The 25,787-nt window shown below is 51.4% G+C and overlaps 1 protein-coding gene across 7 annotated transcripts in view; it reads right to left on the minus strand.

The window, feature by feature from the left end:
• LOC122710281 (src substrate cortactin-like) overlaps positions 1-25,272 on the minus strand; it is a 169,075-nt gene extending 143,803 nt beyond the window's left edge. The window contains exons 1-5 of one of the 7 annotated variants that reach the window (XR_006345912.1): positions 22,604-22,741; positions 19,176-19,272; positions 17,106-17,193; positions 16,754-16,883; positions 14,562-15,747 (exon numbers count right to left, since the gene is read on the minus strand). Coding sequence is in view for 3 of the 7 variants with exons in the window: in XM_043928011.1 (XP_043783946.1) it covers positions 15,672-15,747; positions 16,754-16,974; positions 17,106-17,234; positions 22,604-22,766; positions 25,110-25,126 (606 nt within the window). In the remaining 4 variants the exon portion in view is untranslated. Of the gene's footprint in view, positions 1-14,561; positions 15,748-16,753; positions 16,975-17,105; positions 17,235-19,175; positions 19,273-22,603; positions 22,767-25,109 lie in introns of those variants that run through there. The other 6 variants (XM_043928011.1, XR_006345911.1, XR_006345913.1 and 3 more) reach the window with 6 other exon arrangements.
• Between the last annotated feature and the right edge of the window lie 515 nt (positions 25,273-25,787).

Genomic DNA, 25,787 nt, shown 5'->3' on the forward strand with positions numbered 1-25,787 from the left:
TCCCCTTCTGTCCCTGCTGTCCTTTCTTCATCCTCATCACAGTGGGTCTGGTGGCTCAGCCCTGCAACCTCATGGAGACCCAACTCCCTTCCCCTGGACCTTAGGGTAGGATCCCCCACCCACCTAGATTTCCTGGGGGAGCCCAGTGGTCCCACCCCTGTCCCCTTCCCCGGAGCAAAGGTGCTAGTGCAGATCTGCACACCCCCTTGACTGCCCCCACTCCTGCCTGTGAGCAACTCCATATTACATCAGGAGTGGGAAGAAAAATATTTTAATCACAAATCAGGAGGAAGAGGTGAATTTATAATTACTTTAAATACTTGAAAAGCAATGTTGCCTGGCAAGTCCCAGTCCATGGGGTCACAAGGAGTCGAAGATGACTGAGCAAGTAACATTTCACATATGGGATGCGTCTGAGCAGTTCTGCAGGATAGGTAAGAGCACGTATTAGTGGAAATCACCCGAAAACTTAGTGTTTTAAAACTACAGCCTTATTCTTGTTCACTCAGTCACGTCCGACTCTTTGTGATCCCATGGACTGCAGCATGCCAGACTTCCCTCTCCTTCACCATCTCGCAGAGTTTGCTCTAACTCCTGTCCACTGAGTTGGTGATGCCATCCAACCATCTCATCCCGTCAACCACTTCTTTTCATGCCTTCAATCTTTCCCAGCATCAGTCTTTTCAAGTGAGTCGGCTCTTCCCATCAGGTGGCCAAAGTATTGGAGCTTCAGCCTCAGTCCTTCCAATGAATATTCAGGGTTGATATCTTTCAAGATTGACTGGCTTGATCTCCTTGCTGTCCAAGGGACTCTCAAGAGTCTTCTCCAACACCACGGTTAAAAAGCATCAGTTCTTCGGTGCTCAGCCTTCTTTATGGTCCTACTTTCACATCCGTACATGACTACTGGAAATACTATAGTGTTGACCAGACGGATCTTTGTCAGCAAAGTGATGTCTCTGCTTTCTAATATGGCATCTAGGTTTGTCACAGCCTTTATTACATCACCATTTCTAATGGTTCAGTGTAGTTTGGTTCTCTGATACTGAGTCTCACCAGACTGGGGCTGTGAGGAATGGAATGAAAAAGATACCTGTGCTTCCAAGCTTACACAAGAGGTAGGGGCTGGATTCAGTTCTTGGGGGCAGATGGCAGGAGGCTGTCCTTTGTCCCTGTGATGTGGCCATCTCCATTTATTGTTTATTGTGATGTGGCCCTCTCCATTTATTATTAGTCACTCTGTTTAATATTAGTCACTCAGTCATGTCAGACTCTTTGTAACCCCATGGACTGTAGCCTACCAGGCTCCTATGTCCGTGGAATTCTTCAGGCAAGAATACTGGAGTGGGTTGCTATTTCCTTCTCCAGATCTTCCCAACCTAGGGATCAAACCCAAGTCTCCTGCACTGCTGGACGGATTCTTCATGGCTGAGCCACCAGGGAAGCCCAGTCCTCTCCACGTGTGTATGTACATGCTAAGTCGCTTCAGCTGTGTCCGACCCTTTGCGACCCTATGCCAGGCCCCCCCTGTCCATGGAATTCTCCAGGCAAGAATACTGGTGTGGGTTGCCATGCCTTCCTCCAGGTGATCTTTCTGATTGAGGAACTGAACTGGCATCTCTTATGTCTCTAGCAATGGCAAGCAGGTTCTTTACCCCCAGTGCCACCAGGGAAGCCCGGGCCTCTCCATAGGGCTGCACAAAACATAGCAGCTTGTTTCATCAGAGCAAGTGAGTGACTGGGTGCGGGGGTTGGGGGGGGTGGGGGGGCAAGTCACCATCCTTTGACCCTGATCTTGAGACATCCCACTGCTTCTGTTGATCCATTTCTTGGTATTTTCTCTGAAATGCTGACAGGTCTGAGATCCTACTTGCGAGTTAACAAGTTACCACAGTTATTTATGTGAGTCTTTATGAGTGTGCATGTATACCTGGGTAGCATGTATATACCAGTATACAAGTGTATATGTATGTATACAAACGTACATGCTAGAGAACTGTACACATACCATCCCGTTGTGAGATCTCTGGATCAAGGATCAGACTGTTTCGTTGCTGAGTAAACTTCGCCCTGGTTCCCCATGGGGGGAGAGGGTAGAGGCACATGTACCTGTGTGTGCAGTGGGGTTTATGCATAAATTCCAGGTTATGAAACTCAGAGCTTAAATAGATGGCTGACACATCTACCCCTGCTCTCCTCCTCAGTAAGAAAGATCCTGTATTTTCTTCTGGAATAGAAACAAAGTCTCTTTTGGAGGAAAGAAGCCTAGAATGTGACTACACATCCCTGAAGGGCAGGGGACAACCTCTAGTCCCTACAGGGCAGTAGCCAACCTCTCCCTTCTAAGGCGTGTCAATCATTTGTGCTTGTTGCATGCTAAGTCGCTTCAGTCATGTCTAACTCTTTGCAACCTTATGGACCTTAACCCACCAGGCTTCTCTATTCATGGGATTCGCCAGGCAAGAATACTGGAGTGGATTGCCGTGCTCTCTTCCAGAGGATCGTCTTGACCCAGAGACCGAACAGGCATCTCTTAGATCTCCTGCATTGACAGGCAGGGTTCTTTACCACTAGCACCACCTGGGAAGTCCTGTTAACCATTCAAACAGCCTTTAAGCAAAGTTGCCCACAATCTTTGCTGAAAAAACTTAAACTTTAAGCAAATCTGAAAAATGTCATGTCCATTTGATTAATTGAAAATAATAGGATTAAAGGCCAGAAATTTGTCCCCAGTAGTCAAGATAAGCAGGGTGCACACAGTCTCTCTGCCTGGATGTTAAACATTCCCTCTATGGAATTTCATTAAATACATAAACTTTGAAAGGTTTTTTGACATCTCCCAGTAGTTTGCATTGGACAAATAGAAAATACAAAACTCAGGTTTTGGAACAGATTTCCACAAAAACATGAAGTGACTTTTCACTCATCCCTTTCCTGGGTCCTGACTCATCTTTCCCTGTTTTTCTTGACTCCTCAGACTCGGGTTTTACTCTCGTCTCAGCACTTGACTACTCTTCCTCCGGTTTGTCTTTTCTGTCCCCTTGGGCACACCTCATGCTCTCCCTGCTGAATCACAGCAAAATCACAGCTTTGACAGCTGTCTCCGTCCTCCATTATGCTACGATCCCATAGGAGTCTGGAATCTTCCTGATTCAAACCACTTCTCAGGATTTCCACCTTTCCCTTCCTGCAGAGTGTCCAGACAATGTCTTATTAAGCACTTGGCTTTTGCTCCATTCTCTGAGTTGCTGACACCATTTCCACACTAATGACCATTTTAGTCTACCCATGAGCCTTGTTAAATAATCATGGATTATAGAGACATTTGGGCTTCTCCAGTGGCTCAGATGGTGAGGAATCTGCCTGCAATGCAGGAGACCTGGGTTCAATCCCTGGGTTGGGAAGATCCCCTGGAGAAGGGAATGGCAACCCATTCCAATGTTCTTGTCTGGAGAATCCCATGGACAGAGCAGCCTGGCAAGCTACAGTTCATGGGTTGCAAAGAGTCGGACACAACTGAGTGACGAACACACATATAGACATTTATGTGACAAAGTGTTTTTGTAGTATTATTCAAATGTCAAAAACTTCAAAATAATTAAAATGCTCCCAATGGGATTCTGGTTAAGCTACTGGTGTTAGACCCATACAGTATGTTAGGGAGTTATCAAAAGTAACATTGTAGCAAAATAATTAAAAGAAAAAATGTAATAAAAAGAAAAGTGTTTAAAAATGTTAAGAGGAAAAGACAAGATTAACAGTATTTACCTGTGGTGGTTTTAAGGCAGGTGCACACATTCTTTGATCTTTTTCTTTCAAGATATATAGCTGAACATGGGGTGCAATTAGTGACTCATCTGTAATCATTAGGACAAGGCAGAGGTGGCTATACATGACCAGTTGCTAGAACTGGGATCTCTCTTCTGGATCAAAGGGCCAGCAACAAGCCATCACAGCACAGTTCCTCAGCACAGTGCAGTAACCATCTTTTAGGGCACGCAACCATGTCAAAGGCGGCCATGTCCACGTAGGGCATTTGGCCCAGAGTCAAAAGCTAGTTCCCACAGCATTACTCTGAAGGCCCACAGGTTGCTGGCACTGGAGAACTCATTATTAACCAGACTTTCAAGGGCCGTCCACCGAACCCACCTGTTTTCACTGTCCCCCAGGCAATTATAATCCATGGGGAACAAGTCTCTGGAGACAGCATTGTCTGTGATCTTAACTTGAAGTGTGTCCTCAGTGATACAGTTCCTAGCAGCCACATCTTGGTGGATGACGTCCCTTCTGGACAGATAGCTCATTCCCTAGGCAATCTGAACAGTCATGTGAACCAAGTATTGTTGAGAAATCGCCTGTGGAGTATGGGCCTCTACTAATTGGCACTGCCGTAAAAACAACCTAAGATTCCCCCAATTCATGTAAGGCAATATCCCCATGGGCTTTTGTCCTTCTACATACACCCTGGTGATAGGAAGATTTCTGTGATGAAGACCTTGTAGCTTACAACTCTCAGTGAGCATCACTGTCACCTGAATTTCAGAGGCCTGATCTTTCAGTGTTTTTACAAATACTTGCTTTTCTTTATTTGGATCTTTTTCTTTCTTTCCTTTGGCCACAGACTTTATTGTTTGAATATTTGCAACTATTATTCTACACACTTTTAATTTCTTCCAAAACTCTATGCTCCATATTGCTAGGTCACTTCACTCTCCATTTTATTCTACATTTCCCTCAAGCAGTGTTTCCCCAAATCACAATCTGCCTGATTGTGGATTGTTGTTGTTCAGTTGCTAAGTTGTGTCTGACTCTTTGTGATGTCATGGACTGTAGGCCACCAGGCTCCTCTGTCCATGAGATTTCCCAGGCAAGAATACTGGAGTGGGTTGCCATTCCTTCTCCATATTGGGATCTTTGTCACCTACTAAAATCCCATGGAAAATATGCTCAAAAGTACCTTATTGAAGTTCACCTTCTAGAGTTCTCCTCTCCCTGGATATTGCAATATCCTTCACCTTAGCGTTGGCCTCCAAAAGAGTGACACTTCTCAGGTCATTCTTCTGTCTTCTTTGAAGACAGAACCCTGCTTGAGTGAAAATAAAAACAAAAAACCAAACTCTATTGCTATGTCAGATACGATATCATTAACATGGTTCAGAAGTGATGATGCAAAACAATTTGTTAAACAAAAGAATGTTTATTATGCAATCTGAGACAAAATGCACTCAGGAGTGAGTCTGGAATAGGAAGCAGCTTTGTATTTGTTGGACTGTGATCCTCAGCCACTTTTGCCAGAACACGCAGAACGGACGGGTCTGGTGCCCTGTGTGCTGGGCTGCAGGCCCAATTTCTTAGGACAGATTACCTGGGCCAACCAGCCCTGTGCCCAGTGGGCAAAGCTGTCACTCTCCCGGCCTCACGGGGCTAGCGGGAGGGACTCTCTGAAGACAAAGTGCCACGGGTTACCCTGCAGAGGGGTGTGATGCAGGAGAAGGGTGCCCATTTTATTGACTGCAGCCCCATCCACTTCTTCTTCCATCTTCCTGGCTTCCTCCAATTCTCCTGGATTTAACACCAATTAACCTCAACTTTGGCCCCTTACCTAAATTTCTCAAGAATTTGATCTGGTTATAAATAGAAGGAGGAAAAAATAAATAAATAAAAAAACCTTTTTGCTGTGCTCAAAGACTCTGCATAACCATCCTGCTTTTAAAAAACAGAGTATAGCACCAGAACACTACATCTTATTCCCTTTCATTTCCTTTTATAATAGTTGACAATAACATGAGGTGCTCTGGCCGAAAGTCAAGCTTGCTCTAGACCCATGACTACCCTAGAAAGCCACAATTACACAAAGGCTCTGCAGAGCTCCGCCTTCTCACCCCACGGCACAAACCCCAGTTCCAAGCTAGAGACCTGGGCCAGGATGCATTTCTGCCAGCCTACTCAAGATGGATGCTTATGTAACTCTTACCTTCTTCTAAGCAAAAGCAGGAAATCTGGAAATTAGTTTTCTAAAATAAAGCAAGGCACGTTCAGGAGATGGTTAAAATGCCAATAATTTCAAATTAATTATTTTTTTAGATCATTTGAGGTGCTGGGGAAGACTCATGAGAGTCCCTTTGGACAACAAGGATTTTGGCCAACTGATGGGAAGAACTGATTCACTGGAAAAAACCCTGATGCTGGGAACGATTGAGGGCAGGAGGAGAAGGGAGTGACAGAGGATGAGATGGTTGGATGGCATCACCGACTCAGTGGACCTGAGTTTGAGTAGACTCTGGGCGATAGTGAAGGACAGGGAAGCCTGGCATGCTGTGGTGCATGGGGTCACAGAGTCGGACACAACTGAGTGACTGAATAACAGCAAATGAGGATTAAAGTCATGTTCATTGGATGCTCAGTGTATGGGACCATTGAATAAATTCACTGTTACTGCTGAATCACTGTGATTACTGTAAATGTAGAAACTGCCTGGAATTCCCCTTTCAAAAAAAAATTTTTTTTTTTTTTAGGACTTCAATGTTGGGCCTGTGGTTAAGCGTCCACCTGCCCATGCAGGGGACACAGGTTCCATCCTTGGTCCAGGGATACCCCACATGCCATGGGGCAACTAGGCCGGGGTGCCACAACTACTGAAGCCCACACGCCCTGCAGCCCACGCTCCAAAACAAGAGAATCCACAGCAGTGAGAAGCCCGTGCATTGTATCTAGAGAAAGCCTGAGCATAGCAATAACATCCAGCGCAGCCAAAAATAAATAAGCGAAATTTTAAAAAAAAGATTGGTACCTGTCTAAAAAAGTTAGCATTGTTCAAGGTAATGCTTGCTTATAAGCATTTGGTTTCTTGGGAGAAACCACTTGCTCTGGTCTCAGCAGTGCTGTGTCCACAGCGTGTGTCCCTTTAGTCGTGTTTGTGCTTTTCTTCATGGCTCATTAAATGGTGTTTTTCCCCCATAGCAGTAAGTTTGAATTATTGTATCACTATGCAGTTACAAGCATAATGTAGATGGATCATACACTACATAACCTGTGCAATTTATAAATGAGATTATGCTTACATAAAGAAATGATCTTCTAAGTGTAGAATTAATGGGCTTTTGACACAATCTCCTTTCTGTGTTGGTGCTTGTATTTAAGACTGTAAATCTCATCAGCTTTTGCATGGTTAATGTCTCTACTAGACTCTTACAAAGTATCTTCTATGGTTCATAAAATGTGAAGACTTCACTTGCAATTATGCTAGCTTTCATTCTTACACATTTTCATAGGGTACCTGCTTTAATGAATTTATTTTCAGAAGTTTTAAATCAAATTCTAGGTAAGGATTTTACATTAATGTCCAATAGGTGGTTAGATTTGTTCAGTGTTAAAGTAGGTATTATGGTAACTTCCTCATCAGTTAAATTACTATTTTATTTTTTTATTTTTATTTTTATTTAAATTTTTTATTAGTTGGAGGCTAATTACTTCACAACATTTCAGTGGGTTTTGTCATACATTGATATGAATCAGCCATAGATTTACACGTATTCCCCATCCCGATTCCCCCTCCCACCTCCCTCTCCACCCGATTCCTCTGGGTCTTCCCAGTGCACCAGGCCCGAGCACTTGTCTCATGCATCCCACCTGGGCTGGGGATCTGTTTCACCATAGATAGTATACATGCTGTTCTTTTGAAATATCTCACCCTCACATTCTCCCACAGAGTTCAATAGTCTGTTCTGTATTTCTGTGTCTCTTTTTCTGTTTTGCATATAGGGTTATCACTCATTATTAGAGAAATGCAAATCAAAACCACAATGAGGTACCATTACACGCCAGTCAGGATGGCTGCTATCCAAAAGTCTACACACAATAAATGCTGGAGAGGGTGTGGAGAAAAGGGAACCCTCTTACACTGTTGGTGGGAATGCAAGCTAGTACAGCCGCTAAGGAAAACAGTGTGGAGATTTGTTAAAAAACTGGAAATAGAACTGCCATATGACCCAGCAATCCCACTTCTGGGCATACACACTGAGGAAACCAGATCTGAAAGAGACATGTGCACCACAATGTTCATTGCAGCACTGTTTATAATAGCCGAGACATGGAAGCAACCTAGATGCCCATCAGCAGATGAATGGATAAGGAAGCTGTGGTACATATACACCATGGAATATTACTCAGCCGTTAAAAAGAATTCATTTGAACCAGTCCTAATGAGATGGATGAAACTGGAGCCCCTTATACAGAGTGAAGTAAGCCAGAAAGATAAAGAACATTACAGCATACTAACGCATATAAATTACTATTTTAAAGTATAACATGTTTTTTATTAAGAGAAATAGGTTATAGAGAAGTTTGGCTGAGAACAGACAGCTGTTGAGGCCCTTTGATGAACAGGATGCTCTGCTTTAATAAATCACGATGTTGTAACAGAATTGTATCTTCCTGAGTCATAATTTATAGTGTTTCTCTAGTAAATCTTGAATAGCTTATTTAACTTCTGTGGTCAAAAAAAAAATGTTCTGTTTCCAGCTACTGTTCTCTAAGTCTTAATGTCACTTATAGGTTTGCCATCATTTTTGCTTTCCTGTATTTGCCTATACTGATTCTTGAATTTTTAGCTTCAAAGTCACAATCAACCTGGTTTCTCTCCATTTCTTTGCATGCATCTATCAGCCTAGTGATTTAAGGAAGCATCGTCGAAAGGTAAACAATTTAGTAATTTAGCATGGCTTTGTTTCTCTGTGAAGTGTTAAAGAGTGCTTATCGAGTCACATGAATGAACACTGTGTGGTTATGTACTGGTGAATAATTGACGTTTTAATGGAAGTTTTGAAACTCACCCACCACTTAAAATATGCTGATGGTTCTGTTGGAAAAAGGTCATTCGTTGAGACAATTGTAACAGTTTCCCTTTCTGCCACTTGTTTGCTTTCTAATCATCTCATGCTTATTTATAATAGACATAGTAGTATTTATTATTTTGAAAATTTTATTTCTTTGGCCATGCTGCACAACTTATGGGATCGTAGTTCCCCAACCAGGGATCAGACCGGTGTCCCGGCAGTGAAAGTGCCAAGTCCTAACGTCTGTACCACCATGGAATTTCCACTTAGTGTTTTCTTAAAAGCAATGACTGAATCAGAGCCATAGGTATTAGACTTGGGGGAAGCCCTCTAATGACAGGGGTAGCAGTGTGCAGGAGACTCTGCCCGCCAGGCACCGTGTCGAGTGGTTTCCGAGCCTGTCATCTAATCCCGCAGACACCCAGGTGAGGTCCAGGCTGCAGTTATCCCTATTCAGCAGACGTGGACACTGAGGCTTAGAGAGGCCGGGCCCCGTGCCCAGGCTCACAAACACAGCAGTGCGGTGCAGACTCGTCTGATCAGAGCCTGGACACTTAACCGTGGGGCCGTCCAGCCCGCTTTCCTCCAGAGGCTCTCATGTCCCTCACAGCGTCCCTGATGGAGGGAGCACCAGGAGGGAGCTCGCTGCCTCTCCCCTCTGGTCCCTCGGATGAGCCCCTGTTGGAGTCCAGTGCCCCGAGGGCTGGCCGTCCTTGTCCCTCTCCCGCTCCCAGCCCACTGACCGACCACTCCTGGGACCTTCCCGCAGGTCTCGGGCAGCCACGCTCCAGTTCAGGCAGCTCAGTGCCCGGGGGCCCTTCTGCTGGGCACAGCGGAGCTGCTCCGTCAGCCTGGGGCTGGTGGCCTGGGTGTGCCGCTCACCGGCTCTGTGGCCTGCTCTGCCCTCCTGTTAAGTGAGGACGCGGTCCTGCCCATCCTAGTCACCTGGGCACCAGGGGGGCGGGCTTCCCTCCTGGGGGAGGGCGGACTTCCCTCCTGGGGGAGGGCGGCCAGGCTGGGGGCCCAGAGCCCTTCCTCAGGAGGAGGCCCGGGGAAGGGGCCGGCTGCGGTCCCTGACTTTGAGGCAGGTGCATGTTTCTACGGACTTCCCCTGGCTTAACCACAACCCAAATGTGTAAGTGAGACCTGTCTGGACCCTGAAGGGGTTAATCTGTTCCCCACACTGTTGCCACCACTGTCTTTCCTGTCCTCACACCCAGGACCAGCGGAAAAGCTGGGACTCCAGGAGAGATCATCTTTTTTTTGTTTGTTTTAACTAGTTTATTTTTTAATTGAAGGACAATTGCTTTACAGAATTTTGTTCTTTTCTGTCAAACCTCAACATGAATTAGCCATAGGTATACATATATCCCTTCCCTTTTGAACCTCCCTCCCAATCCCACCACTCTAGGTTGCTACAAGATCATCTCTGAGTGAAGACCTAGGGGTGCTTTATGTAGACCACAGTGAGTAAATTACACTGGAACTGCGTGCAAGCACTTCACTGTGTAGCCCCAGTCGTGTGTTACAGAGAAATACGAGCCAGACACATGGTGTTCGCATGCCGGGTTAGGTGCCTTTCCTGTGTTTCACTTGATGTCACGGTTCCAGTAACCTGCATCATCACTACAAATGATCTTGGGTGGTGGTACAAGCTGTTTCCTTTTCTCCTTCAAACAGAAAGGTCTGGAAGGCTTGCTGAGAGGTTCCTTACCCTTGCTCGTGGTGCTTCTGAGCAGCATCTGGCGATGAGCACAGTCTTTTCATCAGGGCAGTTGGTGCCATGCAGGGTTCATGGGGCTGGCGTCGCTCTGCTGTCCTGCCCGGCGGGGCCATCTGGTCGCCGCATTCCAGGGAGGGCGGAGCCCCACTGCAGGGAGGCTCCTGTCCGGGGTCTCTGCACTCAGTCAGGTGCTCTCGCTGCCCCACGCCCCGCTTCTCTACAAGACAGTCCTTTAAGATGGCATTAAGCAAAAAAAAAAAAAAAAAAAAAGATGGCATTAAGCTAGTACAAGGCATTTTTTGTACTTGGCGGATAGCATAGCTAATAGATTTTCAAATATGCTTGTGGTTATAATGTAAGGCCTGTATGATTGCCTTCTTCGACACAGTCTCTTGTTAGCCAATTTTATACTTAGCTCATTCACTCAGATGCCAGCTCTACGGGAAGAGGTGCAAAATGACAAGACAACCATCACATCTGAAACCTCAAGCCCTGCCTCGCCTGAGTCTCTTCGGCTGGAGCAGGTGCACACGGGGGCGCTGTGCGCGGCCAGCCCCGAGGACATCAGGGACGCCCGCAAGTAAGGGGCCTGCGCGCCTCGTCAGTTTCAGGAGCCCTGCGCCTCTTGTCTTGAAAGAGTTGGAAGGATGATTTTAAAGGAATTGCACTGGATGCGGTGCCTGTGGTTAGTGGTGAACTTCAGATGCTGGGGGAGAAGAGCTCAGGGACCTCAGTGATTTTAGAAAATGTCCATCTCTGCGGATTGACTCCTGTGGGAGCTTTCTTCCTGCTCTTGCTAGAGGTCTCCCCGTCTGGGGCGCGTTCCTGATGGTGATGGCCCCGTGCCTCTCAGGTTCGCTCTTGAGGGTCCCTCCCTTTTCCTCAAGGGTCTCCTCTCAGGAGACTCTGTCCCCTCCTGTGGCTGACACTGTCCTCATTCGACCACCACCTGCTGAACTCCCGGCCTGAGCCAGGAAGCCCCCGACGGAGGGCACGAGTGGTCTCCTGACCAGCAGCCCTGCACGGTGACTGTCGCTCTCCTGCCACGGCCGGGGACGGTCACCCTGTGGGAGGCAGAGGGAGCTGCCCAGAGTGGGGGAGCTCGACTTCTCTGGGAGCATCGTCACCTGACAAGCGGTGACCCTGAGGGAGGGTCGGAGCGCCCTCTGCACCGGCTGGCCTGGAGTCAAGCCCTCCTCGGGGGCAGCTCCAGTCAGAGACTCTCAGCTTCCTGGGGCGGATGTCTGTGGCTGGGAGCCCCCATTGCTCGTGTGGAGTGTGGTTGGTGAAGCAGACGCCACTGTCTGCTCGAGGTGGAGGCACGGGTGTTGCTGGTGGCCAGTTCTATCAGTCAGTCTTGGGGAGGGGTGTGTGTTTGCATGAGGGCGCCGGTTAAAGGGTGTTTTCTGTCCCTGAAGCTCGACAGGCTCTCAGGATGGCCCCGGGGGCAACTCCAGCAGCAGCAGCAGCCAGGACTCGGTGCACGAAGCCCCGAAGAAGGGCCATCAGGTCCTCCATCGGCCGCTTGTTTGGCAAGAAGGAAAGGGGTCGGCCTGGACACCCCGGTAAGGAGGGCTTAGGACCAGGTGGCTGCTTCCCCGTTCAGAGGAGGAGGGCCTGCAGGCATGTCCCTTCTGTGTCTCCCCCGCTGCCCCATGAGGCTCCTGTCACGCTCGGGGTCCTCCTGGGAGCAGGAGCGGAGGAGGCGTCTGTCTTCTCGGTGGGTCCGAGATGATCGGATGAGTTAATGAGTGGGTGGGTGGATGGATGGATTGATGAACCGATGGCTGGCTCGATGGGTGGATGGAATTTGTGAGTGGATGGATGGATGGATTAGTGAGTGGATGGATGGATGAACAGATGGCTGGCTGGATGGGTGGATGAACGGAGGATGGAATGAATAAAGCAGATGTTTATACTCCAGTGCTAGAAACATATTCTGTGAAGTTGATTGAGTAGGAGCTGGGCAATGATTGTTTCCCCCAGAACACTGACAAGTGTTTGGAAATGGCCCAAGTGCTCATCAGTGAGGGGTGAGGTGCAATCTGTGGACACCCGGCAAGGAACAGCCCTCCTCCTCCTTCCTGCCACCTTCCCCATCCCCAGGAGCTCTCAGGGGTTCTGCCCATGCCCCCCACACCACACCACAGCGACACACGTCTTCCTGGGGTCTCCTCATCACACAGTGTTGTCATCAGGCCCCATCTCGCTCGCTTGGCTTCATCTCCTTGAGGACAGGATATATTCCTGCCTCCTCAGCCAGAAATTTGTTGAGTGTCTTGTTTGTGCTGGGTGTGGGACTTACAGGGGTATGTAAACCAGATGTGGTCTGGACCACAGTTAAGTGACAAGAGAGAAAAAGGAGCAGGTTATTAAATGCTATCCCTTTTATTAATAAATACAACGCTGAGATGGTGGTGCATTGCTTATATACCAGATGCTGGATGTGCCCCTTCCTAAGCAGGTGCTGCCACCTCCCCATTTACAGAGGAAGACACAGTGATGGTCACGCGGTCAGAGAGTGGTGAGGGCAGCTTCACACCCAGGCAGTGGGACCATGTACTTTGCCGAGTCCCAGCCACCTCTCTGGTGGATGCAACAGGAATGAGATGGTTCTATGGCATCACTGATTGAATGGACATGAGTTTGAGCAAACTCCAGGAGATAGTGAAGGACAGGAAAGCCTGGAGCGCTGCAGTCCACAGAGTGGCAGAGAGTCGGACAGAACTGAGTGACTGAACTAAAGCCTGAGTGTGTGCTAACCTGCTTCAGTTGTGTCTGACTCTTTGCGACGCCAGGGACTGTAGCCCACTAGCTCCTCTGTCCATGGGATTCTCCAGGCAAGAATACTGGAGTGGGTTGTCATGCCCTCCTCCAGGCCATCTTCTCGATCCAGGGACCGAAGCCACATCTCTCATTATCTCTTGCATTAGCAGGCAGGATCTTTACCGCTAGAGCCACCTGGAAAGCCACAGTGAACACTGCCAACTAGGAAATGCAGAAACGAAGGACTGCTCCTAATTTAAACTGGAAGAGCAGCAAGTACAGGTTGTAACGAGGAAAACACACGATGAGGGACAACAGTGCCGACAGAAACAAGCAGGGATGCGTTCACCCACATAAAGAAAACATCTGTGCCATTCGGAAGAGGAGCCTGTCAACCCTTGGAGGGACAGTTGGAACCAGAATGAAAACCGAGGCCATGGTCAGCAGTGCCCACGCACACAGCCCATGTGGCGTGGTGTCACTCACCGGGCTTCCTGCGTTGCCAGAGCTGCTGACGGTAACATCTCTGAGTGTTAGGCCGGCAGCGTCCCCGAGTGAGCTAAGGCATCGCTGCTGTCCTTCCAGTGCTGCTGCGGGGCCCTCTGTGGGCGGCCACCGTCATCCCCTGCCCTGCCGCCCGCTGGGGCCCGACTGTCCCCCTGGGATCCTTTCAGCCCTTGAGCTTGGGTGTTCCCAGCCCTCCACCACACCAGACTGGGATGCAACTCAGGACTTGGGCTTGAGATATCAAGGCGACTGTGACTCTGGAAGGACACAGTCCTGGGGCCCGTGAGAGAGCAGGAGAGCAGAGCCCCCACGGGGAGGAAGCAGAGTCGGGGAGCATGCCCACAGCCACGGCTGCCTCCTGCACAAGTGCCCCTTCGCCTCTCCTTGACCTGAAACAGAGCCCAGCTGCTGCTGCTCCGCAAGTGCTTCCTGGAGACGCACCTCCTGCAAGAGCCATTGTCCTGCGGCTCTGGGGCTGCCTGAGTGTGCTCAGGAGCATCAGACAAGTGGAGCTGCCACGCCTCAAACTGGAGGTGGGGGGCCTGATAGTGGGGAACGGCCTGAGGCCGGGGGAGGGTCGGAGGGTGGGGGAGGGTCTGATGCTGGACTAGGGCCTGATGCTGTAGTAGGGCCTGATGCTGGTGGAGTGTCTGATGCTGGGGGAGGGTCTGATTCTGGACTAGGGCCTGATGCTGGACTAGGGCCTTATGCTGGGGGGAAACGACTGATGCTGGGGGGCAACCTCTGATCCTGCACTGAGGTCTGATGCTGGGTGAGGGCCTGACGCTGGAGTAGGGCCGGATGATGGACGCGGGCCTGATGCTGGACTAGGGTGTGATGCTGGGGGAGGGCCTGATGCTGGTAAGATCTGATGCTAGGTGAGGAACTGACACTGGGGGAGGCTCTGATGCTGGAGGAGGGCCTGATGCTGTGGACTAGGGCCTGACACTGAGGAAGGGTCTGATGCTGGGGGAGGGTCTGATGCTGGATTAGGGCCTGATGCTGGGGGAGGGTCTGACTCTGGAGGAGGGTGTCATGCTGGGGGAAGGTCTGATTATGGACTAGGGTCTGATGCTGGACTAGGGCCTGATGCTGGGGGAGGGTCTGATGCTGGGTATGGTCTGATGCTGGACTAAGGCCTGACGCGGAGGGAGGGTCTCATGCTGGGTGAGGGTCTGATGCTGGGATAGGGCCTGATGCTGGGTGAGGGCCTGACACTGGAGGAGGGCCTCCTGAGACCCTGTGGTGGCCGGGAGCAACCTGAGACCCTGTGGTGGCCGGGAAGCTGAAAATATTTACACCCCGAACGCTGAGCGGCCCCGTGCTGCTCCAGTCGCCCAGGCATGACCCTCAGAGTAAGGCAGCAGGCGCCCTCGGCAGAATGGAGAGTGGTCACGGACCTCTTTGTGGACACTGAGGATGCAGGACAGATGACTGACGCATGACCCAATGCCGGGCGAGGAGGCGGCTCGTCCAGCCTAGCTCCTCCCCAGGGAATCACCCCCACCTTGGCCCCCTCGTTCAATACAGCGAGGGGCCTGCCAGCGCACTACCAACTCCCCTCCTGCTTGTTTAACCGGAACTTCAGCAGCGGGGTTTAGGGTCCAACCCCCACAGGTCACGACCACCTCTGATAACTCTGCAGGCAGCTCAGGGCGCGTGTTCTTCCACAGCCAGGGAGCAAAGCAGAATTTCCTTTCCAGTCTGGAGGTGTTACTTTCTCTCCCTCCCAGGCTGGATTCGATGACCACAGCCAACAGCCGATCTGGAGCACCGCGGCCTCCAAAAACTTGTGGCAGAAACCACCCATCTGCAGCTTCAGGGGTCTCACCCAGAAAACATCAGCAAGGTAACATGGAGGCAGCAGCATGCCCAAAGGATCCGCCAGCGTGACTCTTCATCACCAAGAAGTCAGAACTGTTCCAAAAACATGGCCAGAGTGAAAGCTTAGCGATTCGCCCAACTTTCTGATCAAAACAGCTTTGTCCCCCAGATTGGCCTTGGTCTCACACTGACGAGACTCTGTTTATGAGAAAGTCAGCACCAGGCAGAGCACTGCGGGAAGCAGGGATGACGCTCTGGTCATGAGAGGCGCCCCTCTCTCAAGCAGGTGCTGGCTCACCAGTGTGACAAGCCCTATCATTCCGGGCTGAGCCTGATCCGGAAACAAGGCAGATGGGGTGGAATTACAGAGGAATCTGACCCCAGCTTATACCTCAGCACAGAGTAAAGGAAGACATCTCAAGTTACCCAGCCTGGGAAACGCACACCCGCTTCACTGCAGATGCAGCACACCTGCTCCAGTCTATTGTCCCCTCTGCAGGGCGGACACAGCCCCCAGCTGATCCAGCCCCCTCCCTGAGTACCAGCAAGGGATGCTGCACTGTTAACAGCTTCAGTCCCACCTACTTAGACCTGCCTGTCCTCAGCCTGGTGGGCCATGATTTGACACCGGAGGACAGGGTCCTCTCTGAAGGTCACCAAGTGTGCGAAGGACAGCAGCAAGCTAGGTGGCTGACTTTCCAGCCTCGACGTGAAACCAGGCGCTGAAACTCAGCTCTGGGCTGCAGATGGGAACCACTAAGGCTGTAGCCTGAATTACACGTGATGCCCATGCTAGCAGTCTGGCTGGCTGGCTGTGGGCCTCTGTCCCGGTCACAGAGCTGGCCTCTGGTAGGACCTGATCTCCAGCTTTAGGCTTCCCAAAAGACCTCCCTCCCCAGCAACTCAGAATCTGAAGAGCTTCCAGAAACCACAGCCCTTCTCAGCTAAGGTCAATTGAGAGAGAGTTACTTCTGGCAAATCTTGCCCTCAACAAGTGGATTCCCAACTTTTCAATGGAAGGGGAGGGCTGAGAGACGACCCTGCTGACCCTGGCGAGGTCAAGCACGCCAGGACTGACACCACGTGGGTCGGCACTTACCTTGTCCATCCTGTCCTGCTCCACGCCAAACTTCCCTCCGTAGCCGTGCGAGGCTTTGGGTCCCATTTCCACCTCTTTCTCCCTGAGGGTCTGGTGTTCTTGAAACACATTCTCCCGCAATTTGTGGATACTTGGGAGGGAAGAGATGGAAGACGAACAAATCCGTCAGACAGACAGCCAAGACATGCCCCCCATCTCTGCTCTTTTTCACTTACGTCATTCTGAAAAGGAAAAGAAAGAACGAGGACACCCCACACCCTGGATTGTAAAACAGCCCCCCACCCACCCACCCAAAAACCTGGGAGTATCTACTTGAGGAGACGGGAAAGGTGGGCAGACTGGCGCCTCCTACCACAAAATCACGGTCGGTCCTCCCAGTTGTCGGCTCCCCCGTTGTCCCGGTTGATGGACACAGTGTGGCCTGCCGAGGCTTTCCACATCTGGAAGAGCACCGCTGAGGGTCACAGACGCCAGGAGAGCCCTGCCCAGAGACCTACACAGATGCCCTGCCCGGGACCCCAAAACCCTGGACAGCACAGGGAGGGCAGGGAGCTATGTGCTCAAGAGGTCCACTCATGGGACATCCCTGGGGGTCCAGCAGCTAAGACTCCTCGCTCCCAATGCTGGGGGCCCAGGTTCAATCCCTGGTCAGGGCACTACATTCCTACATGCCACAACCATTAAAATAAAACAAGGTCACTCTTAATCCCCGTGCCTGAGTGACACCAGAAGGATCAAAAGAAACCTAACATGAGAGCAGTCACAGGGCAGAAACACAGAAGAAATACTCCTAGCTACAACTCAAATGAGAACATTTTCTGCAAAATAAAAAAAGTCCCGTGTGCTACTTCACTCAATGGGAACCTCCCCGACTAAGTCTCCTGACAACAGTGTTGTCCAACACTGGGAATGCGCTGTCGCCAATGGTAAAGTCTGCTGCATTTTATCACAATTTTTTTTTTAAAGCACCATTTTGACTCAAAAATAATTACTTGAAACTCTACAATGATTTGATTTTCTTAACTTAGACTCTGGACAAGTCAATACATCATTCAAGGGCTGCTTTGCCATCTACTTGGGGAAACGCAGAACACAGAGAATGCCAACTTCTGTGCCGGGCAGCCCTGAGACAGGCTGCCCTGCCTCCTCATCAGAGCCCTGACACTCTGGAATTTATCGGCTCAGACAACAATGACACAGCCTCGCAGCCGGACCACGCTGCTCTTTGCATAACTGCAAAGGCAAAATCTAGCCTTTCAGAACTTCAAAAGAAAGTGACGAGAAGATTGTCTCATTCTACCCAGAAGTACTCATAAAACTGCACACAGGCCAGGAAGCAACTGAAGGCTTGTTTGCACGCAACCAGAAGCCCCATCCTGGTGTCTGAGGTGAGGACACTGCCAGTCTCACTTGGTGGGGCCACATGCTCTGTGCAGATCCAAAGAGGACGGGAGCCCTTCGCAGGCCTGAGACTCCCCCAGGCAGGTCCACCTGCGCCCCCAGCTCTGCTAGGTCACAAGTCCAAGATGGTGGCGGGGATGGATCGAGGGGGACAGCTCTGATTCCCAGATTGGACTCCTGCCACGTCAGCTGGGTAGGGAAGCATGTGCCACCAGGTGGGCAGGATCAACGGAGTCCCTTGGACACTGTCCCACCGGGACCCTGGCTCCCCTCTGACTAGGTGAAGCAAGGCAGGAAGCGCCCAGACACAAACTGCTTTGGACACAAGCTTTGGAACCGACAGACCGGCTCAGCACCGGCAGGCATAACCAGCGTGCCTGTTCACACATGGAGACACAGTTCCCCGAAAGCCAAATGCTCTGCCCTAAGCCTCTGCCTCCCCAAGTCAAGACTGCCCATGGTACCACACTGGCCTGAGAAGGGGCTGCCCACCCACAGGACTCCGGGTGCCTAGTGGTCTCCTCAGCCAGTGAGGGGACGGTCGGTCATGCAGAAGGACAGGGTCTCCAGCGAGATGCACTCCCCACCCAAGGACAAGGTGAAACCCGCGTCCTGGCCTGTGTCTTCTCCATGCTGGCGGCACAGAAGTCCCAGGGTCCACTCTCCACCCGTCCCTCCAGAAGCCAGCCTCACTCGTGGGCAGCTGAGCACTGGCCGGTTTTCCCCCGCGTCATGGCCACAGGCTCCCCACTCCCCCATGGAACAGGAAGAAGGGGCCAGGTGGTTGCCCGGGGGGAGGTGCCCCGAGTCCTCCACTCCAGAGTCCTGTGGAATCCCCTCTGCTTTCTAGACCACAGGCAACACCAAAATTGACTTTATCTTTCAAACAAGAAAATTTCCTCCCAGAAAGTTATCGTCCCTATCTCTGCAAACCCAGTGAGAAACACCCTTTACGTTGCTTGTCAAAGGCGTTTCCCTGCCTGCCCAGTGGAGCATATGAGCACGCTCACGGTGCACAAACCTTTCTTCTCCAGGTGCAGATGTGAGACACTCACAAAACTCTGCTGAAAACTCAGTAATCCAATGAGGAATTCTCAGGCACTGGGGAGAGTTTCTGTCTGTAAAACAATTAAGAGTAAAAAGCTCAGAAGGATATATGCTGACAGGCACCCTGGGCAAATCTTTGTGTGCTGAGATCCTTTTAGAATACCTCTGAAATCCTCCCCAACATAACAAGGTTTTGTAAAGAAATTTGTATTTCCCTAACCAAAGACTTCAACTAACTTTCAGCCACAGTGAGAAACTACAGGAAATAAAGAAGTTCCATAAGATTTACAACTGTATGAAGTTTCTTCTTAATGCAAACAGAAATCATTGCTTCAATGGCTAGTGTACATATTTGTTTGCTAAAATGCTGAGAGCTTTCCATTTCTGGTTCATCCTAATTTATTCTGCGATACAATTCTATTACTCTGGGTGTATGTGTATACGTGTGTATGTATGTGTGTGTATATATATATATATGGCTTCCCTGGTGGCTCAGACAGTAAAGAAGCTGCCTGCAATGCAAGAGACCCAGGTTCTATCCCTGGATGGGGAAGAGTCCCCAGAAAAATGAAGGCAACCCACTCCAATATTTTTGCAGGCAAAATTCCATGTTTAGAGGAGCCTCGCGGGCTACAGTCCATGGGGCCACAGATTCGGACATGACTGACTGACTACCATTCTCACACTTTCATATAGATGTACGTATGAGAAGCACTCCCCAAAGGGATGGTGACATGACTGAGCTAGAACTCAGAGTAGTGACTGCTATCGGAAAGTGAAGAATGGTGACTCGGGGAGCAAAAGAGAAGCAAGCTGCGTCTCTAATGAACAGGTACGGTTACTTCATAAGACCAACACTCCAATTCTCCGAGCCACCAGCTCAGCACCTCTTCCCTAAGACCACAGGATAGCCCTCACTTGACACTGCACTGCTAGACATGACAGATGCCTAGAATCCCCTTGTTCCCCAGGACCAGACTCGTCACAGGCATACACCATCTGTGCTGACGTGTGGCCTGGCATGCATTAGCAACCAGACAGAAGATGCTCTGCTGGCCTTCCTCAACTCTGCCTTTAGAAATCTTAACTTGTGTAGGTTGCTTAGTACATTCTGGGTACTGCAGTTATCATCCAGCATCTATGAAAATCTTGCAAGGGTAGCTAGTGATAGGCTCAAATCTATAATAATCTATTCCCTCTCAATATTTTTAATTAAAAAAATCATGAAAACAACTCTTTGAAAAATTAAAGGCCTGTTTTGGTTTTGTTTTTTTTCCAATACAAAGATAATGCCTCTAGAACCCTACCTCACACCAACACAAAAATCAACTGGAAAAAAATGGAGCAAAAAACCTAAGTGTCTGAAGTAAAACTATTATATTCTTAGAAAAAAAAACATAAGCACAGATTTTCATCACCTTGAATTCAACAACAGACCTTAGATGCTTTGCCGTCACTAAAAGCACAAGTGAAAACAGAAAAAAACAAACTGGACAAAATTTTAAACTTTTGGCTTCAAAAGATACCCATCAAAATCAACACTATTTACAGAATGAGAGAAAATATTTTCAAATCATCTACCCAGAATATATAAAGAATTCTTACAAGTCAATAATAAAAGGGACAGTTAACCACAGTTTGAAAAGGGGAAAGGATCTGAACAGACATTTTTCCAAAGACATATAAATGGATGATAAGCTTGTGAACAGACAGTATCACTAACCATCAAGGGAATGCAAATCAAAGCCGACTTTTGAGATACCACTGCACAAGTTTTAGGGTAGCTACCTTTCAAAAAACAGAAAACAAGTTTGGTGAGGGTGTGCAGAAATCAGAAGGCTCTTATGCTGGTGGTGGAAATGGAAAATCAAAGAATCTGGCAGTTCTTCAAAGGGTTAAAACACAGAGGTACCACAGATCCCAGCAACTCCATTCCTAGGAATATAAAAAACTTGTTCACAGAGCATCACTCCCAACAGCCCAAAGTGAAAAGAACCCAATATCCTTGTGAAGTGATGGACACGCAGCTGGTGGTCTCTCCATTCAATGGAATGTTACTAATATCTGATGATAAACGGAGTGAAGTACTGACATCCACTACAACACGGACAACGCTTTGCAAATCGTCCACACTAAGTGAAGAAGCCGGACACAAAAGACCATACATTACACAGGCCCATTTCTATGAGTGGCCAGATCTCGTAAGTCTACAGCGAGACAAAGTAGATAGTGTTGCCTAGTGTTGGGGGGTGAGGGAATATGATAAGGTTTCTGAGGTGATGAAACCACCAACACCGAGTTAGCAGACCGTCCACGTGCCCACCCCCTCCAGTGTAGCAGAGGAAACAGGTCTCACACGGTCCACTCTCCACACCGTTACCCAGAGGACTCCCCTCCCACCCCTGCCTCCTGCACAGTCAAAGACAAGACCTCTGATGGACAAGGGCCCCAGGACGCAGCCCACTGCAACACAGGGCAGACCCCAGGGCTCCCAACGTTCTCTCTCAGCCAGGCGCTTACCCAGCCCCTGCTGCACTGCACGGACCAAAGATCAGAATCACCAAGGACTCCATGCAAGTGAACTTGTTTTTGACAGTCTGTTTCTCACAATGCTTCAAGGAAAAGGTCATGGGGGACACACTGCCAGTTACTGACGGGGGTATGGAGCAGAGCATCAAAGACAACCCCGCACACCCTCGCCATCTTGGGTCTGGGAACACTTTCCACCCCGAGAGGCACGGGCCAGCCTCCAGCACCCGCTCCCTGACTCAGCTGCCATCAGGCTCTGCCCAGCGCCGGCTCCTCCACTTCCCTCAGGCCCAGCCCCTTCCCCTCAGCTCGCCCCCACCGCCCCCACCCCAGTCCCTTCCCCAGAGCCCCGGGCCCCCGTCCCTCAATCCCTGCCTGGCCTGCTTCCTCAAGCCCGGGCTCTTGCCTCAGCCCCCGGCCCGCCCATCCCCTTCTCTGACCTCCGCCCCCAGCCCGGGGAAGCGGCGCGAACCGCCAGCGCAAATGCCATGAAACCGCTCGCAGACGCCCAGGGTAGGTCTGGCCAGGCTCGACACTGCCCAGCCACCACCGCGCCCGCAGCTCCCAGGGGCCCCGCTCCACTTCCACTTCCATGAATTGGGTGGGCCGCACTCGGGTCCAGGGAGCCTCTCCTTGCATGAAACTCCTTTAGAACTGGGCTCTCCCGATCCCGTGGGTGAGGCTCAACGGTACAGCCTGGGGGTCAAATGGGACTGGACAAGGACGAGGACCAGGACAACAAAACACTAGTTCTGTGTCAACGAGGGAAGCCACCACCTTTCCAGATCTCACAGCGGGCCTGCACCGAGGGCCCGAGGGATGCAGACTCACAAGTGATAACTCCGAACCCCCCACAGCAGGAATGGAGCCTACCTGGCAAGAACCTTCTCTCTGGTCCGGGCTCCAGTGCGGTGTGCTGCTGCTATCTCCACCGCTGACCCACCAGGAGCAGCTCACACGTGCTCTAGAGCGTATGGTCACATGACCGGGACCTGGCCAATCGGTGTCTTCCACCACTCCACATGTTCCAGGGTGGCTATAGTCCAAAAAACAGAAAACAAGTTTGGTGAGGGTGTGCAGAAATCAGAAGGCTCTTAGGCTGGTGGTGGAAATGGAAAATCAAAGAATCGGGCAGTTCTTCAAAAGGTTAACACACAGAGGTGCCACAGATCCCAGCAACTCCATTCCTAGGTATAGAGAAAACTTGTTCACAGAGCATCACTCCCAACAGCCCAAAGTGAAAAGAACCCAATATCCTTGTGAAGTGATAGACACGCAGCAGGTGGTCTATCCAATCCATGGAATGTTACTAACATCTGACGACAAAAGGAGTGAAGTACTGACATTCACTACAACACGGACAACGCTTTACAAATCGTCCACGCTAAGTGAAGAAGCCGGACACACAAGACCATACATTCTACAGGCCCATTTCTACGATAAGGAACAAGATAAGGTTTCTGAGGTGATGAAACCACCAACGCCGAGTTAGCCGTCCACGTGCCCACCCTCTCCAGTGTAGCAGAGGAAACAGGTCTCACACGGCCCACTCTCCACACCACCGTGACCCAGAGGACTGCCCTCCCACCCCTGCCTCCTGCACAAAGACAGGACCTCTGATGGACAAGGGCCCCAGGACGCAGCCCACTGCAACACAGGGCAGACCCCAGGGCTCCCAACGTTCTCTCTCAGCCAGGCGCTTGCCCAGCCCCTGCTGCACTGCACCGACCAAAGATCACAATCACCAAGGACTCTATGCAAGTGAAGTTTTTGACAGTCTGTTTCTCACAATGCTTCAAGGAAAAGGTCATGGGGGACACACTGCCAGTTACTGAGGGGGGTATGGAGCAGAGCATCAAAGACAACCCCGCACACCCTTGCCATCTCGGGTCTGGGAACACTTTCCACCTGGAGAGGCGCGGGCCAGCCTCCGGCACCAGCTCCCCGACTCACCCTCTGTCAGGCTCTGCCCAGCGCCGGCCAGCGGGGCGGCGGGGCGAATCACGTGGTCGGCCCCGGCAGGTTAAGCCCCTACCGAGCTCGGGGGCCAGGTCGCAGAAGAGCCCAGCGGGGCGCGCTGGCCCGTGACACCTCAGAGCTCTGCCCAGTGGGAAGTGCGTTCCTCACACTCGCTCCTCCGGGCCAGACTCGAACAGATTCCAGGGGGAGGAAGCCGTGTTCCCCTTGACACAGACCCTCTCTAGGGGCACCAAGCTCCAATGAGAGTGATTCCCTTCCAGGTGACTCCCATCCCGCACCCTGAGGGGCTGTTCCCAACCAGAGCCGCTCCACTCTGCAGCCGCGTCGGTCGCTGCCTTTCCACTGACCTGGCTGCAACATCTCCCCGTCGGTGTGGGCCCCACAGCTGGGAGGGAGCCGCCCGCCCGGCCTTCGTGAGACCCAGGCCTCTCCCCCTCGGCCCTCCGCCCCTTGACCTCCCAAGTCGTGACCCTCTCCTTCCAGGAGGGCTCCTCTCTTTCCCTAGACCCTCTAGGCGCTCCGCCCCCTCCCTCTAACCCTCCAGGTTCTGGACCCCCTCCCCGGGGCTCCCCGTTCTTCCCGGGACCCTCTGGGCCCTTGGCCCCCTTCCCCGAACACTTAGGGCCCGGCCTCTCCCCCACCACTTTCTCCCGAATCCCGGGTCCTGCACCCCTCCTGGAGGGCCCCTCTCCTATCCTAGACGCCCTCCTCAACTCTCTGGCCCCTTCCTCTCAGGAGCCCGGGCATTCTCCCCTCAGACCCCGGACCCTCCGCCCCAGCCACCTAAGGACCGCGCACTCTGACCCCTCAGGCTCTGCCCCTTTCCGTTCCCCCAGCCCGCCCCCCTTTCTCCGACCTCATTCCCCTCCCCAGGACTTCTTCAGGCCTGGTCCCGTCCCCTCAGTTCCCGGCCCGTCCACGTCCCTCAGCCCCCCAGTCCCCTTCTCTCAGCCCCCGGCTCCTCCCCTTCCCTCAGCCCCCGGCTCCTTCCCTTCCCCTCAGCTCCTCGTTCCCCTACTCTTCTCTCAGCCCCCGGCCCCTTCGCTCAGCCCCCTGTTCCTCCACTCCCCTCAGTCCCTCGGTCCCCTTCCCTCAGGCCCGGCCCCGTCCCCTTAGCACCCCGGTCCCTTCCCCAGCGCCCTGGGCCCCCGTCCCTCAATCCCGGCCCGCTCCCTCAAGCCCGGGCCCTTCCCTCAGCCCCCGGCCCGCCCAGCCCCTTCTCTGACCTCCGCCCCCAGCCCGGGGAAGCCTCGCTCCCGCTCCCCCCCGCGCGCGAAACCGCCAGCGGAAATGCGACGAAACCGCCGCTTTCTTTCCATTTCGGGACCTGGGGGCGCCCAGGGACCGCAGCTGAGGAACAAGCCCGTCCCTCCACCCGGCGGAGGCCGAGGTCACTCACCGACGCCCAGGGTCCATCTGGCCCGGCTAGACACTGCCCAGCCACCGCCGCGCCCGCCGCGCCCGCCGCTCTGGAAGACCAGCTCTGGTTCTGCCGGAAGGGATGGAGCTGGGTGAGGTCAGGCTACAGCAGTGGGAGGGGCGTGAGGTCAGCCTGGGGCAGTTGGTGGCCTTCCTGCACAGGTCTGGGCAGAGCCGCCGGCCTGAGAATGAGGGCGCTGCTGAGCCCAGGGGTTGACAGCGCTGGTTCCTGCTGTGGTCCCAGAGCTCCACCTGAAACCGGAGGGAAGCCCTCTGCCTCTGAGTCCTCTGCTGCTTGTCTGTCAGCTTGTTTGAACCACGCTGGGTTTTCTGCCCCGCTGGCTAAGTGTTGACCCTGGAAATGCAACTGTGTGGGTTTTGGCTGATTCAGGGAATAAATGCCAGATGACACTTGGAGACTCCAGTTTAATCTGAATTCAGGTCATATCTCTCTTTTTTTTTTTTTGCGTTTTTTCAATGAGTTTATTTATTTGTGGTTGTGCAGGGTCTTCATGCTGTGTGGGCTTTTCTCTAGCTGATGCGAGCAGGGGCTGCTCTCCAGTTGGGGGGACGTAGGCTTCTCACTGCGGTGGCTCCTCTTGTTGCAGAGCACGGGTTCTGGTGCCCACAGACCTCAGTACTGTGGCTCCCACGCTCC

The sequence above is a fragment of the Cervus elaphus genome, chromosome 16 (assembly GCF_910594005.1).
Source record: "Cervus elaphus chromosome 16, mCerEla1.1, whole genome shotgun sequence".
Lineage (NCBI taxonomy): Eukaryota > Metazoa > Chordata > Mammalia > Artiodactyla > Cervidae > Cervus > Cervus elaphus.